The sequence below is a fragment of the Molossus molossus genome, unplaced genomic scaffold (assembly GCF_014108415.1).
Source record: "Molossus molossus isolate mMolMol1 unplaced genomic scaffold, mMolMol1.p scaffold_m16_p_10, whole genome shotgun sequence".
In the NCBI taxonomy this organism is placed as follows: Eukaryota; Metazoa; Chordata; class Mammalia; order Chiroptera; family Molossidae; genus Molossus; species Molossus molossus.
The window spans coordinates 23103368-23119985 of record NW_023425345.1 but is presented as its reverse complement, the minus strand read 5'-3'; the positions used below and the strand labels follow the sequence as shown (position 1 = coordinate 23119985).

At 35.2% G+C, this 16618-nt stretch overlaps 1 protein-coding gene across 1 annotated transcript; it reads left to right on the top strand.

Annotated features, from left to right (window-relative positions):
• The first annotated feature begins 2236 nt into the window (after nucleotides 1-2236).
• On the top strand, nucleotides 2237-10360 carry CD69 (CD69 molecule). The gene is made up of 5 exons (XM_036252622.1): nucleotides 2237-2344; nucleotides 6301-6423; nucleotides 7910-8109; nucleotides 8465-8562; nucleotides 9594-10360. Exons 1-5 carry the CDS (start codon nucleotides 2287-2289, stop codon nucleotides 9700-9702), a joined length of 588 nt encoding a protein of 195 aa, XP_036108515.1. The 5' UTR covers nucleotides 2237-2286; the 3' UTR covers nucleotides 9703-10360.
• Nucleotides 10361-16618: the final 6258 nt, after the last annotated feature.

Sequence of the window (16618 nt, the reverse complement as noted above, 5' to 3'; positions counted from 1 at the left end):
TCAAGGATATTTTCTTTCTCTTATACACTAGACTTGGAAGAGATCAACAATGTTTCATATTTATAGTAGAAATACTGTCTCATGCATTCATCACAATATGTTATGTATAGTTAGTTACGTCATGTGGACATTAACCCAGATCTCCAACTCTAGAAGGATAAATACACATTTTAAAGATCTAAGTTGTTGTAACCTAAAGAAATTAGCAAATGCATCATCTATTCCCTTAGGTACCAACTTTAACTCCTCCGTCATTCATGAGCAGTATTCAAAAGTCCACTGGCTCTCTAGTGGCAATCTAAAATCACATATTTCTCAACCCTACAGTCCCACAAGTCTACCTGAATAACATTCTATATTTTGGAACTCGTATGTTTTATATATGTTTTTTTCATAATTCACATTTATTTCTTTATTCTCTTATTCAACAAGTATATAGCGAGTACACACTGGGTTCCAGTTACTATGTCAGGTATTAGAGACAGAAAGAGCAACTCAGAAAAAGTTCTTGCCTCAAGCAGCTTACAGTCTAGTAAGGGAAGTAGATGATAATAATATAATATCAGATATTGACAAATAGTATAGGGAAATATAAAGCTTTGTGGAAGCTTAGCATGTGACATTTTTCTTTTACATATAAAAGGCAAGTGAAGACCTCACTGGGCTGATGAAAGTTGAACAGTGAGTGAATAGAATGAAGGGAAGAGCAAGACATGCAAGTAGAGGGAGGAGGAACCGTTTAGAGAAAAGGCGGACGTCCTAGTGAAAGTATGTTTGAAATTTTTATGAAACAGCAAAGAGGTTACTGTCAGAGAGAGCAATGGCTTATAGGATAAATAGAATTAAAAACAAACAAACAAACAAACAAAAAAAGCCAGGAACCAGATCATGGACCTATTCAACTATGAGAAGGTGTTTAAATTTTATAGTAAATTTCATAAGAAGCCATTAAGGGTGGAAAGAGGAAAAGAGTTGAACATCTCATCAAAATTATATCATTTAATTACAAAACAAACCCTTTAGCTGCTATTTGGAAAACATACTAGGAAACTGACTGAAAAATAGAATGGAAACAAAGAGAGCCTTTAGGACTGACATGTACCTCCTCGTGTCTTAGGTAAACAAATAACTTTGATGGCCTAACTAACCTATAGGAGATGATAATTTCCAACCCACCTAAGCATAACATTTTCACAAAGGCCTTACTGTATAAACAGAATATCTCTACTCTAAAAAAGTGATATTAATGATTAAATTTTAGGCACCATTATTAACCAGAGCGATATTTTTGTCCTCTCCTTAAATCACTATACATGGACATTCTGCATTTATTTTGTGTTGATCTGAATAAGTAATTAGTATAATACAGATACTATGACAATATATTTTTTATAGTAATCATACTTATGTCTTAAACCTCAGAGATACATGAAAAAATACTCTAAGAGCTAGGGGAAAAAGGAAGATAAGATACTGCCAAGGGAAAACGAGTGGTTTAAATGACAGAAATATTTGACAAAAAAAATGAAAACTAACAGGAGATAAATGAAACAGTTAATTCAAGATAAACAACTTTAGAACATAGAAAGGAAGTTCCAGCCACAGGGTTTCTATTTCCTGCATTAAAGCAACTACTTACTAAATGATATCTTTAAAGAAAAACTGGCCCCCTAGAAAGAAGTGAATGGCAGACTTCTGAAAGTCAACTTACAAATTCCTTAGAAAACTCTTTCTTAGAGATCCATGATAATAGAGATGTTTATATTCTTGTCCAACAATAAATCCTCTAGCTCTAAAGAATGTCAATTTCATAGATGTTTAATAAATATTAGTTAAATAAATGAATAAATGGAATTCCAGAGAAATATTACTCTCCAAAGTATCTCCATTTCAAAGATAGGAATCTCTAACTTTAAATGTTTTACTTTGATATGCTGTCTCCTAAATTATTTTTGTTTTCTACACATTTAAAGAAAGATGTCACAGGTTCTGGGAAAATCCCATGTGTCTTTTCATGCTACACCTACAGTTGTGAGAAAGCACATGTCAGACAGCAGGGAAAGCCCACAGCTCACCACAACAATATATTGTAAAATGTCTGGGCCACTGGTGCATAAATTAAAGGGAACTGGAGTTCTTGAATGAGATTAGACGTCAAGAGGAAGGGGGCGGAGACAACACATGTGACTATAAATGCTAAGATATCTCAGATACTGAACTAGAGCTCCAGCAAAGAAGTTCACCGTAGATTGGCTTAATTTGAGATTAACCAGGACTAGAAGAAAGATGCATTCTGAAGATTGCTCCCTAACAGAGAACAGCTCCTTGGAAAGAGGACGACAAAGTAAGTTGGATCTTATTTTTATGTGCTGGTAATAACTATCTATATAGATGATATATCCAAGGTGGGGCAAAAGTAGGTTTGCAGTTGTAAGTACACAAAGCACAGAGTCATTCTTTTTTTTATTATTATTAATTTATTTTTGTTACAGATGTTTCTCCCCCCCCCACAGACACCATCCTCCCTATCTGAGTTTATTCTTGTATTATTATTTATTTATTATGATATTATTTTTCCTTACAAACAACTGCGAACCTACGTTTGCCCCTCCCCGGAACAGTGCTTAGGGAAGAAAATGAGGCTTTGTCTCTTGAAAATCTTGGTTACATTCTATGTCAGTCAGGATAAAAGAGAAAATGGGAAGAAGTATTTATTTATCTATGAAAAGAAAGGATTTCTAAGATAAAAGGAAATACAAAGGTGAATTTCAGATCTTCAAAGATGTTTCTTTGTTTCAGTTTGCTTTATCTCAATTTTTAGAAGTTATTACAAAACTCCCTGCTCAAGTCCAATGCACTCTCTATCATTTTTCCATGTCCATCTGTACACGTTCCCTGAAGCATTGACTTTCTTTACAAAAATTCTGTTTTCCACATAAACAATTACGTTGATTGCCTTCACTTTGCATCTTTTGTATGCTTTCTGTGTGCCTCATCTTATGTTCTCATGAAAGCATCTTCCAGTTGCTAGAAATGAAGGTTCCAGTCTTTGAGAGAATAGGCATATAAGCATCTGAACATTGACACTGTCCAATGGTAATTTGTCAAGAGAATGTCATGCAAGAATTATCGAAAATGCCATCTTCTGCTTCTATGTTCTTTTTGGGACTCTGTTCCTATATTTTCTACATTTTATCCTTCAGTTCCATCCATCCAATCACAGGCTTCAAATTCTATATGAATCAGACATTTTTCTGTCTTTCTTTTGTTTTTAATTAAAATATGAGTATTGTAGCTACGCACTATTTCCTCTCTTCTATTTATCTATTCTGTCCAGAGACCCATTTTATCTATGATGCCAGAATTTTTCCATGTTTTTTTCTGTGAGGCTTTCTTGATTTTTTAAAATTTATTCTTCTTCCTTTTTTAATTACTGAGATACCCCAAAACCTAGCATGTAGGAAGCAGAGTTTATTTGTAAGCAGTAATAAAGGGATGTGTTATCAACAGCAGAGCTAAAACAATGTAGAGAAAGGGATTTGTTTTTTTTAGAGTGTGTGTCTACTAAACTCTTTTGCATTAGAAAAGCTTTGATTATCTCCCATAAACCCATCTCTCACTTAAGAACACAGATAAGTATGGATAATAAGCGAAAACTCAACAACATTTTTGGTAACCACATAACCATAACTTTACGGCCCAGTTGAACTGCCAAAAAAAAATAATAATAATAATTATACTAATAAAACTATTCAATAAATAGAGGGCAATACTTGCTTTATTGGTCTGAAAAAACACTGGGCATTACCCTTAGGTGACTCAAAATAAAATGGTAGATTTATTTTCAATTTCTCCATTAATGAACAGAGACCATAAACAGACCAGAAGTATACTCTTGAGAGGAGTATTTTGTCACCTAGGTGATAAATCAAACTGACCAGTAATAGCCCTTACTAATGGATATAAAGTACAGTCTGAAAGTCATCTGCACAGTTTACCTACTGGATAAGCCAACAGACTAAGGTGGACTTTGGAGTCCCTGTACTATTTGGATGAGTTAGTACTGGCTCAGGAACAAGAGCTGTTGCTGCATTGAGTCTACGCAGCATGGTGAGAAGTGAAACTAGACAGAGAGCTCTGAACTTGCTATCTACCTACCAAGGGCTCCTTCCGGTAATAGTTGGATTCCGGTGAAAAGAGGAACATTTGCTTTGAGAAGCTGTAAGAAATAGAACTAGGTAGGAGTGAAGTAAAGGCATCTCATGAAAAATCTGAATACAGATCATCACTGGAAAAATCCCAGAAGCAGAAGCTGATGTTGGCATTTGGTACATGGTAAATTACTGTCAAAGAAAGCAACATTTCTTTGCCCAGTTTAACTTTAGAGAAGTGGTTTAAGGCAACATACATGCATTTCAAGATATGTGCTTTTAATTATGAAAGTCAGCCACACTGAAAAAACAGGATATTTTCACAGTTTTAGACTGTTTTCTAATAGTGAATTTTAATATCATTTAAGTAGCAATTTTATATTTCAGTTTCTCAGAATATAATAGGGAACTGTGTATTACTTGTGAGGCCAAATTTTTTAAAATTGATAATTCTTTCTAACAAAAATCAAATTCAAACCTGAGTCACAAAATCCCCTTCTCTCCTTTCTCAATTATTTATTTATATTTTAGAACAGATATCCTTCTAGGTTTTCGTGTGTGTGTGTGTGTGTAACTAAGAATCATCATTCACATCATATTTATATTCTAAATCCTTCCACAGAAATATGTTTATTGGTGAAATCAAAATTTTACTTTGTTTCAGCATTATACAAAGGGTAAATGAAAAAATTAATTTCTGCCCAATCTCTGATCTTTAATACTTTTAGTTTCCTCTACTATTTTAACTTCTCTTTAAAAATTCAAATAATTTTACTGTTCATTCATATATCTTTTTTTTTAATTCTCACCAGAGGATATTTTTTTTCATTTATCTTCAGACAGAGAGGGAGGAGAGAGAGAAAGAGAGAGAGGAGAGAGAAAGAGCAACACCAATGTGAGAGAGCCATATCTATTGGTTGCCTCCCACACGACCCCAACCAAGGCTAGGGACCGAACCACAACTGAGGTAGGTGTCCTTGACTGGAATCAAACCCATGACTCTTTGGTCCTTGGGCCTACACTCTAACCACTGAGCCAAATCTGCCAGGGCTCATTCACATATCATTTTAATTGAGGTATAATTTACATACAATTGATGCACAGATCATAAGTGTACAGTTTAGTGAGATATAATTACAACTCCAATCAACATTTGACATTTTCATCACCTAGAAAGTTCCCATGTTCCTTTCCACTCAAATTATCTATTTTACACACATAAAAGCAATTACTTTTCTGAATTCTGTCACCATCGTTTGGTTCACCTATTGTTGAATGTTATAGTAAATAAAATATGTAATATACAACTATAGATGGACTTGTTCACTCAATGTTTAAAAGTGTATTCATTTTGTTGCAGTTTCATTTGTTCTTTTGTATTTTAATTGCTAAGTAGAATGTCCTTTTAAGAATATTAGCATGATTTGTTTATCCATTTTCCTGTTGGTGTGTATTTGGGTTATTTCTAAGATTTGGCTCTTAAAAATAAAACTTCCCAGAACATTCTTATACAAAGCATTTTTAAGACATATTTTCATTTCTTTTGAGAACATATATAGGAGTAGAATTGCTGGATCATAGGGTAGATGTATTCTTAATTATGTAAGAAACAGTTTTCTAAAGTAATTTTTCATTTTACTCTACCATCAGTAATTTACAAAAATTTTAATTGCTTCATGTCTGCACCGACTTTACCAAAAACTATCAACCTTTTTATTTTCAGTCATGCTGGTTCTAGTTATTAATATATTAATTCAAAAAATTTTATATCCCCCATTTACATCATTTCTCCTAAACAGTAAATACCTTGAGGTGAAGGGATTATGCTTAGAATTTTTTAAATATGTCATCTAAGGTAATCAGGTATTTAATAAATGTAATTATTGTGATTAAAACAATAAAATTATGATAGACTTAGAATTTTCGTAGCTACTAAGTACATATTTTGGGGAGATATCTTATGATTTCATTATTATGCCTATATTGTTTCATTTCTAGCCAAAAATCAACTGTCCAAATTCACTAACTTATATATTTCGTAGAAGATAGGGAGACACATTACTTTTTAAAGGAAATGCCTCAAGAAAATATTATATGTCCCTATCTTACTTCTGTAGCCTGCCTGTATTCACCAACTTTCTCTCTTCAGATAATGCTGCCAGTCTGCACTTTGCAACGCATCATGAAGGATCCCTTCAAGTTCCCATTCCATGTGCTGTAGTGAATGTGGTCATCATCACTATGTTGGTCATAGCTCTCGTTGCTTTATCAGGTAGGTCTGCATTTCATGAATTCATTGAGTCTCTTTGATGTGAGCGTTTGTTGTAATCCCAGCTGAAATCAACAGGGATTCCTTGGTCCAATTAATCAGAAATTCTGAGTAATTTAGGAGAATCCCACGTATCATACATGGTGGGTTTCCAAAAAAATATTAAATATAATTCCAAGTACATTGAATGATTAATATAATACCATTCTGAGTTTTTTAAAGCTTTTCTTTTTTTATTAAATTTATTGGGATGACATTGGTTAATAAGGCCATATAGGTTTCAAGTGTACATTTCTATGATACATGATCTGCATATTGCATTATGTGCCCACTGCCCACATAAGTCAAATCATCTTCTGACATCATATATTTGGGCCCCTTTATCCTTTACTACCCTCCAACTCCCTTGCCTCTGATAACCCCCATACTGTTGTCTGTGTCTATGAATTTCAGTTTTACATCTCACATATAAGTGAAATCATGTAGCTCTTAGCTTTTTTCTGACTGACTTATTTTGCTTAACATAATGTTCCCAAGGCCTATCTATGTTGTTACAAATGGCAGTATTTCATCTTTTCTTATGGCTGAGCAGCATTCCATAGTTATCTTTGGAAGGGCACTTTGGCTGTTTCCATGTCTTGGCCACTGTGAATAATGCTGCAGTGAACACAGGAGCGCATATACCTTTGAGAATAAATGTTCTCAAATATTTTGAGTAGATACCCAGGAGTTACTGGGTCATATAATAATTCTACTCTTAATTTTTAAAGAATAGAACAGTATCTTAATTTTTAAAGAACAGTATCTTCGTACTGTTTTCCATAGTGGTTCTAGCAGTTTATATTCCCACCAGTTGTGAACATGGGCTCTTTTTTCTTCACAACTCTGGGGCTTTTCTATAAGTATGAAAAATGTCTATGATTTATACATTAATTAAGAATATATCTAGAAACTCTCAGACTCAACTGTCATATGGTATTCAAAGTATTTCACTATACCAAGATACATTTGTGTCTTTTACAAAATGATTTTTTACAATTTTGTAGAATATCTCCAGTCATAAAGCTTTTTGTGTTCTGAATTATTTCCCTGCAAATTATTTTCTCCTTCATCTTCCAACATAGTGTTTTGTCTACTGAAGTTTAAATTCCTCCACCTCTACGTTCAGATTCAAAACCTTACTTGAAATTTATAATGCACTTTATCCTTTCTAGTCTATGGCAATTTTCAAGATTTTTTTTTTCTACCACTTTCAGACATTATGGCCAAAGAGCCAGCCTTTCTCTTACACTCTGTACAGTGGTGATTAGGCACAATGGGAGATCTAATAAGGCGAGAACCTGCCTTCCTATGCGTCTCAGAATACACCTTCTTGTTTTTCATCTTTTACTTTATCAATAGTACAGCACAGCATCACCTAAACTAGGTGTGCATGCTATGGGTATTTTGTTTCTTCTGTTACTAAAACAAACAATTTTCCTGTTCACAGTGGGCCAGTACAATTGTCCAGCCCAATATAAACCTTCAGAATCATCAAACAACCGTGTTGTTTCATGCTCAGATGATTGGATTGGATACCAGAGGAAATGCTACTTTATTTCCAATGCAACAAAGAATTGGACCTTGGCCCAAAACTCTTGCTTCAAACTTGGTGCTACTCTAGCTCTCATTGATTCTGAAGAGGACATGGTAAGATAGTATTCGAAAACAATTTCATAAAATATTGCTATTTTCTTTTATATAGCTTATCTGTGATTTCCTTCTGTTTCCTTATAAGTGAAGAAGACATTGTACTTATGTCCCATGTAGGAAAACTTAGTCCGAGGTCAAAATGAGGGTTCTATTTAGTCTTGTAAAATTTATTTGAATGCCTAGCTTCAAAGGCTAGAAGTCCAAATGCGTCCATTCTATATAGAGCAAACAAATGATCAGCTTAGCTGTTGTATCTCCGATGCAGCTTTTGAGAAACTGCTTTTGAGAATTTATTATATATACTTACCCAGAAGAGTTGTTTAACAAGCATCCCCTTTGTGATTTCTTTAAGACCTTTTTAAAACGGTATGTGGGCAGAGCTGAACACTGGATTGGCCTGAAAAATGATGGTCAGAAATGGAAATGGGCAAATGGCAACGAATTCAACAGGTACGTTTCAGGATGTTTTTGTATCTTTCCCAGGCTGGTGACTCAGGAAAACCATTTTCCTTCTTCCCACTCTTCTACATGAAGATTGTGCTTTTTTATGAAACAGCTTTCGCGATCCTCTGGGATTCTTCAAAGAAAGGCTTTTATCTTATCATTTTGTTCTTTTTATTTACTTAGAATTCATTCAATAAATGCTTCTAGTCATTGGATCTCAGAAAAAAATAATAAGCGTGAATAAAAGACTCAGTTATAAATATTCCAGGAATAATTATGATGATGCAGACAAAATCTAACACTTCCAATCTCATATTAATATTTCACTGATGAGGGAATTCCTTGTTCTCATCTCCACAGGGATAAAGAACAACATTTTCATATCTAATTAGCAGCTTCTATGGGACTGAAAGGAAACTTGCCCCAGAATAAAAGATAATGAGTTTATTTGTGTTACCTGTAAATAAACTACATTTTAAAGTTTGAAGGACACTTTATAAGTTTAGTGTTAATCTTTGTCATCTGAAAACTCATAGTTGAATAAATTTCTAGCTATCTAAATTGTTTTATTATAATTACGGATACAGAAAATAAATTCAAATCTCTAGAAAAGGAATTCTTAATAGGTGTCTTATGGTATCATATCCACAGATGAGCTTCAGGGGCCTTAAGCCTTTTAAAATTGCATGCACTCATATGTAGTTTTGTTGAATGTGTATACTTTCTGGGAATTGTTTCTTGAAGGGTTTATGGACTCAAAAATGACCAAGAGACCCTCCTCTGGTGGCTTGCCAATCAAATAAACAGAGCTCTTTACTCTTAACTTTGTACCTCCCTTCCACATACTCTTCCTTTCAATCCCTGTCTACTATCTCTCCAGATCAGTCTGGGATCATTTGACTGGCTGGCTTGTCTCATGCCTTCCTACTCAAGGGAAAAAATGCAGAGACCACTACCATCACAAAGTTTTTATGTTCATGTAACTGAAAGGAAATGATGAACTGAAAATAATTCTTTGTTTCTATCATGTTTAACAGGTTCAACCTTACAGGATCAGGGAACTGTGCATTTCTGAACAGCACAGAGGCCAGCAGCACAGAATGTGGAAAGAGTTTACACTGGATATGTAGTAAACCCCTCAAATAATGAAGAATCGTATTTGGTTACAGATTATTATATCATGAAACTCAAGGGTGTTGATGGATGCTGCTCTACGCTCAAACATTTTTCATAAAGACTTTGTGAAAAAAAGTTTGTATTATTTTGGAAACCTTCTTCCAAACAAGACTGTGGAAAAGAGGGAGAGAAATTCCAGGAATATCTGCATTATGGAATACCTTCGTCATGAGCTGAAAACATCAAAGATTGATGGATATATATGTCCAAGAATGAGAAGAATGACTTTAAACCTTTTGAATGCACTTTATACTTTTTAAAATTCAGAAATAATAAAATAGCTAGGTTTAGAGTTATTATTTATTGTTTAATGACTACCAACGATAGGTGTCCTTCATGCATTTGCACTATTTGAAGGAATTAGATAACAGTATTAGAAACTGAATGTAAACAAAAGAACTTTTAACTGGTTACATAGATATGTAGTCTAAATGCATTTGTTAAATGCAGAGAACATTTTTAAGTGAACAAGTGCTTCTGAAACTAAGCTTTGTAATATTTCTCTCTTTTTGGAGATGTTTGCCAGGTTACTTTGTCACTTTCTCTCCCCTCCCCAAAGAATGGAATGACTATGTATTTATGTTGTTGTTGTTGTTTTTACTTCTTTAATGTCTTTTTGTTGTTGTTGGTAATCTTCATCCAAGGATACTCTTCCATTGATTTGTTTAGATAGAGTGGAAAGGAAGGAGGAGGAGAGAGAAACAACGATGTGAGAGAGACACATTGATTGGTTGCCTCCCCCACGACCCAGACCAGGGCTGGGGATAGAATCTGCAACCCAGATACGTGCCCTTGATGGGGAATTAAACTTGAGACCCTTCGGTGCATGGGCCAATGCTCTAATCACTGAGCCAAACTGGCCAAAACCTCAATGTTTTTTCAATGGCACAAAATTATTTGCCTTTAAAACCCTATACATTAAGTTTTACAAAGATAAAAACAAAACCAAAGAACATGAGAAATATTTGTAAAATAGATAAGGGTTGGAAAGTGTGCAATATATGATGTAGCAAATCCTTATTTAAAAAAATTCTGTATTGTTCAAAACTAGGATAATATAATATCTGATTATAAATCGGTGCATCTCCTGATAAATTTATCATATGCAATTCTTCATGTGAAGTGTTTTTAGTGCAATAAAGTGTTTGTTTGTCTTTTGCATGCAGTGCAATTATAAGCTGCTTTTATGTATGTTAAAAAATAGAATTAACAAAATGATTTATAAGAAGTGTTTGCTCCTCTAAAATACACTAAAAATTGTTATACTAGAAATAAGAAGAGAGAATGCTATAACATTTTTAAAAAATCTTATCTACTGTAAAACCTTAGTTTTATAATATGGTTTCTCCTTTTTGAATTGTTTTTGTATATGTGCTTCTAAAAGTGCTGTATCCATTTTCCTGTATAATAGCAGATGCTCAGTAAATATTCTAATTGACTTGAAAAGAATTTGTCATTTAAAATGTTTTATCTCTATTATTTTCTTCTTCTTTATTATTTAGCATCATCATACTAAAGAAGTATAGCCCTGGCTGCTGTGGCTCAGTTGGCTGAGGGTCAGTCACCCCCTGTACCGAGAGGTCACCAGTTCAATTCCTAGTCAGGGCACTTGCCTGGGTTTCTTGCTTAATTCCCAGTAGAGGGTGTGCAGGAGGCAGCCAATGAACAGATGTTTCTCTTTTCATCGATGTCTCTCTTTCATCCAATGTTTCTCTTTCATCGAATGTTTCTCTCCCTTTCTTTTCCTCTCTCCCTAAAATTCGTAAAACATTTTTTTAAAAGAAAGACTGTTAGAACTAATAAGCAAATTAAAAAAAAAATTTAAAAAGGAGTATAGAGAAAGTAGGAGACACCTAAAGTTATTTTGGGAGGACCTATTTATAAGCTCATTCTCTCTCCAATAAGAGGATAATTGGTCCTAATAACCAATGCTCTGAAAGCATCTTGTTCAATTCCAAAATGCTATACACATTGTAGTTAATTACATAAAATAATCATTACATTGAAGTCAGGCTCTACATGATCTTCATGGTATCTTTCAGTTAGGAAAAACCCATTACCTCCAAAATTGTTTTCTGAATGTATCTCGCAATGTTCTTCTCTGAAAGTTGGACAGGTTGTGCTTGCCAGTGTGACAATGCAAAGAATGGATTCCAGGTACTGCTCAGTGATAAATAATACAGACTTTCGTAATCTCATTGTTCCTCAGTTCTCAAGGCTGTAAAATGAAGCAAATAGCCTCCACGTGCATACACTATCATTAATAATAACAGTATACTCCTCCTGAGTCATGTCAGAAAAAAAACGTCTTGTGCCCCGTACACTGGGACATGTGTAAGTGAAGGGTGCTGCTGTTAGGAGCCAGAGCGCAGGAGAAATGCTGCCCGGGTTCATCTCTGCCACTCATTAGTGAGTAGCTGTTTAAGTTAGGGTTAGTTAGAAATGTAGTTAAAAGTGGTTGGAAGCTGAATTAGTTAATACACAAAAAAGGACTTCGAACAGTGCCTGGCTAGAGAAAACTATTGTTATCTGTTTTATTTTGCTTTCCAACACAATTTCAATTTCTTCTTTCGGAAAGGAGAATAATTCTTCAATTGCTTATTTCATCTAATTTAGGAATTAGAAAGTTAAAAGTATTTTTCAAATGAAAAAATGTCATTTAAATGTTATACATTACACTGCTGTCTTTTAACTACCGTCTCTCATAGCAACCTATGCTTCTTCACAGCACTTAACAGTGGTTCTCAACCTTCCTGAGGCCATGGCCCTTAAAATACAGTTCCTCATGTTGTGGTGGCCCCCACCCATAAAATTATTTTTGTTGCTACTTCATAACTGTAATTTTGCTCCTGTTATGTCTTAGGCGACCCCTGTGAAAGGTCCATTAGACCCCCAAAGGGGTCACGACCCACAGGTTGAGAACCACTAACAATGGTGAGGAATAAATTAGATGTGTAATTACGTATTTGATGTCTCACTCCCTCAAAAAACTGTGATGTCCACTATATCATACCTAGCATCCACTCAGCACCTCACAATTCGAATGCTCAGTAACCATTTGCAGAATGGATGGATGGATGGATGGATGGATGGACGGACGGACGGACGGACGGACTTTTAATATATCTTGGCCCTGCCGTCTGATCCGCTCCACACTTTCATCCCGTCCTCATCAGCAGTATCCAGTGCCATCAGCCCTGGAGCTGGCTGATATCTACTGAGCCCTCTGCACTGGCAATGGGTTTGAGAGGGAGCCCCCATGTTCTCCCCCTCTGCCCCGTCTCAGCCTGTCCCTCTCCCGTAGCACTGACAAACCAGAGACTACAGATGCATCCCATGATCATCAATCCTGACAGGAGAGAAACTGCCTTCCCATTGAGTCTGTGGGTGTTCTAAACCATACTTCCAATAACTGAATGGCTTTTCCTTTACTGTGGCAGAATCAAAACCTGAAGGCAAGTCCCCACCCTACTAGGGTTTCCCTTGATCTTTACAGTTTAACAAAAGGCCTAGATTTTCTAGAATTACTTTAACTTCCATCCAAAATTTCAGGTTTATTTCTTATCCAATGTCAAACCGAGAACAACAAAAAAGAAGTACACAAATGGCAGTAAAAAATAAGAGGAAGCAAGTGACATATGTGCCCTTGGAGAGGCGGGTCACAGTTTGACTTTCCAGGTGGATCAACATGAGTCTCGCAATCCACAAAATAAAGCAAGCAAGCGTCTTGGTAACAGCACACCTATTCACTACAGCAGATCATGACAATATTTAAAAACCTGTGAAATAATCCAATGGGCAATGCTAAGTCCTTGTTCAGCAAAAATACTTCTGGTAGCAAGATCAAAACCATGGAGTCCAAGTAGACGACTCTCTGGGGTTCTGGCTTTTCTAAGATAATTTTGAAGTAGAGCATGGAATGAAGTGATGCATTTTCATTGGCCAATCCTCTGAATACCATTTGACAACATCAACTAAGCTGATATCAGAAACACATTTCTCGGACCTCTTGTCCTGGTATGAAACCTGCATTCCTCATCCTCTGGGTCCAGCTTCCTGCTGAGACCAGTGAAATATGTCTTGTTAGGTGAGTGTAGAGACTGCATATATCTAACCAACTTACCAAGCTCTCAAATGCCATATGGTCTAAACTGATTTAATAATTTTAAAGCATTTCAACATCGGGATTGAAAAGAGCTCTGCCAAAACTTCATCCCAAAATAAATGCAGACTGATGCAATAGTGTACTTTTGAAAAAAAACATAATTGAGGTCACACTATAACTTCGTATCCTTTTTCACTAAATATTATGTTGCCAGTATTCTCTAAACTGTTAAGAGATGAACAATATTCCATTATAAAGCTATAAATTAATCTGACTTCTCCTATCTTTGGATATTTAGTTCTTTTTCTGATTTGTCACTATTATAAGCCGGTTGCAATTTCCAATTGTTTCTTTAGGATAAATTCCTGGAAGAAAAACAACTGGGTTAAAGTGAATTAAAATGTTTAAGGATCTTGGTACATGTTACACACAAAGTAGCCCCAATTTACATTCCCACCAATGATTTATTACAACAGCTTTAAGACATTGAGGATTACTGCTTCATCAATCCCTTCTCAATATTTTCTGTATAACTTTGAAGATGCCTTTATTGTAATATTTATCACATGAATAATAACAATAATTACATTAGTCATCATTTTTGGAGCACTTGATATAAACAAACACAACATAAGCATTTTACTAACTTTATTACACTCAATCCTTAGATCAATTCTTATAAAGGATAAGGAGCTCAGGATTGGCCAACGAACCACATGTAGTTAGCGACAGAAACCGAGTGTATCTGATCCTAAATCCATGCTTTTACCCTGAAGTCTGCAAATGCTTTTACTTATGCAACCTTATGAGTATGAATTTATAGAATAAACTTAAATATTATTTATGTATAAATGGTATACATGTACTACTGTACATATTAGACACATTACCAAATATACACAAAAATTTGGATTTAGTAAATTCAGCCCTGGCTGGTTTGAAATTCTCAGTGGTCAGAGTGCCAGCCTGTGGACCAATGAGTCGTGGGTTCCATTCCAGTCAAGGGCACATACCTCAGTTGTGATTCGTTCCTGGCCCTGGTCAAGGTCATGTAAGAGGCAACCAGTCAATTGTCTCTCTCACATCAATGTTTCTCTCTCTCTCTTTCCCTCTCTCCCTCTCTCTCCCACTCTATCTGAAGAGAAACAGAAAAATATTCTCAGGTGAGGATTAAAAAAATAAAAAAGATAAATAAATTAAAATATTTATTCAAAGAAAATTCATATATTTCCTTCCGGAGCCTCCCGTTAACCATTTTGCACACCCTCTGCAGCCACAAGCCCAATATGAGAAGCACAGCCCTCACCTTCTACACCACATTGTACGTCCATCACTGGACTGTAAGCTCCATGAGGAAAAACCCTGTGTCTGTTTATAGTGGCACAGAGTCAACACTCATGAAATATATGTTGGATATTAATTAATGAATGATTCAGCTACAAGCTTGTGGGTTTGAGGGCAAAACCTAGAATCAATTATATTTGTATCTGTAGCAACAAGAACATTTCTTACACATGATGAACACCCCTATCAATGTCTGTTGAATAGACAACTATCTAATGTTTGTTGAATACATGAATGAATATATGGGTGGATAAATGGATAAATGGAGGGACAGACGAATGGATGAGTAGATGAATGAACAGAATGGAAAGGCTTCTTCCCCTCTGGTCACATCTTTAAGGTTAGTATATCAAAGATTAAAAAAAAAAAAAAAAAAACCTGGTTGCTAAATAAAAGGTCTGCTGGGACAAGTATAGGTTGAATTTCACTCACCTCTTGTAAAAATAGAGAATAATACATATTTTTAAATTAGCCCTTGCTAGAAAACAACCTAGAACGTAGATATGAGCTTTAGAAGATGCTAATAAAGATAGGAGATAGTTGGCCCAGATACAGTGGAGAGGCAAGACCATGAATTATTAATCCACATCTTGTTAGATAAGGATAAAAGTCTAAAACACCTATCAAACATTTACCTTGAAGAAACCAAAAATATAAACCTTAATCCTTTTGTAATTATTCTGTATCTTGTTATGAAAATATCTTGGCTAATATGTTTTCAATTGTTTCTTTACCTCATCTGTCTTTAGAATCTTCCTGTCTTTGTCACCCCTTGTCTAACAGCTACTCTTGTCCCAGGGTTTTACATGCAGATGTACATTATGGGAAATGACATTAATTCGTACTCTAGGATTTCAGTATCTTTATTCTGTATCCTTGCTGATATATGTCATTTAAGTTTGCTTGCTAATCAGAAGACATTAAGATGCTTTGTCTTGCCTCTTTCTTCAGTTGTGGCTGCAATAAATAATGTTTCTAAAATTAGCACAGATGTGGGGTTTTTCTCTGAGGCTCTGTAAACAACTAACAGCCTTTCTTTGCTTATTTCCTTTCTTGAGATGGATATTATCATCTCACCAGAAATATAAGCTCCATAAAGACATTGTTATTATTTATACCCACAGGTAGTAAGTACTTATTATGCTAGGTCTGCATAAAGAAAAATTCAACTACAATGCCATTTAGTCCTGAGAGCAACCACCTAAAGCTGTTACTACTATCCACATTGCATAAAAAGGAAATTCTATTTCAAAGAGGATAAGCAATTTGATCGAATCTCACAACTGCATTTTTGAGCTCTATTCCTCTCTCCTACCCGCACCCCTCCCCCCCTTCATCTCCTCGCTTACCTCTATTCTAACTTCTCTTACTCTGGCTCACTCCAACCAGCCATCCTGGGCCTGCTTTCAGTCCTTAAACTGGCCTTCCCAAATCCTC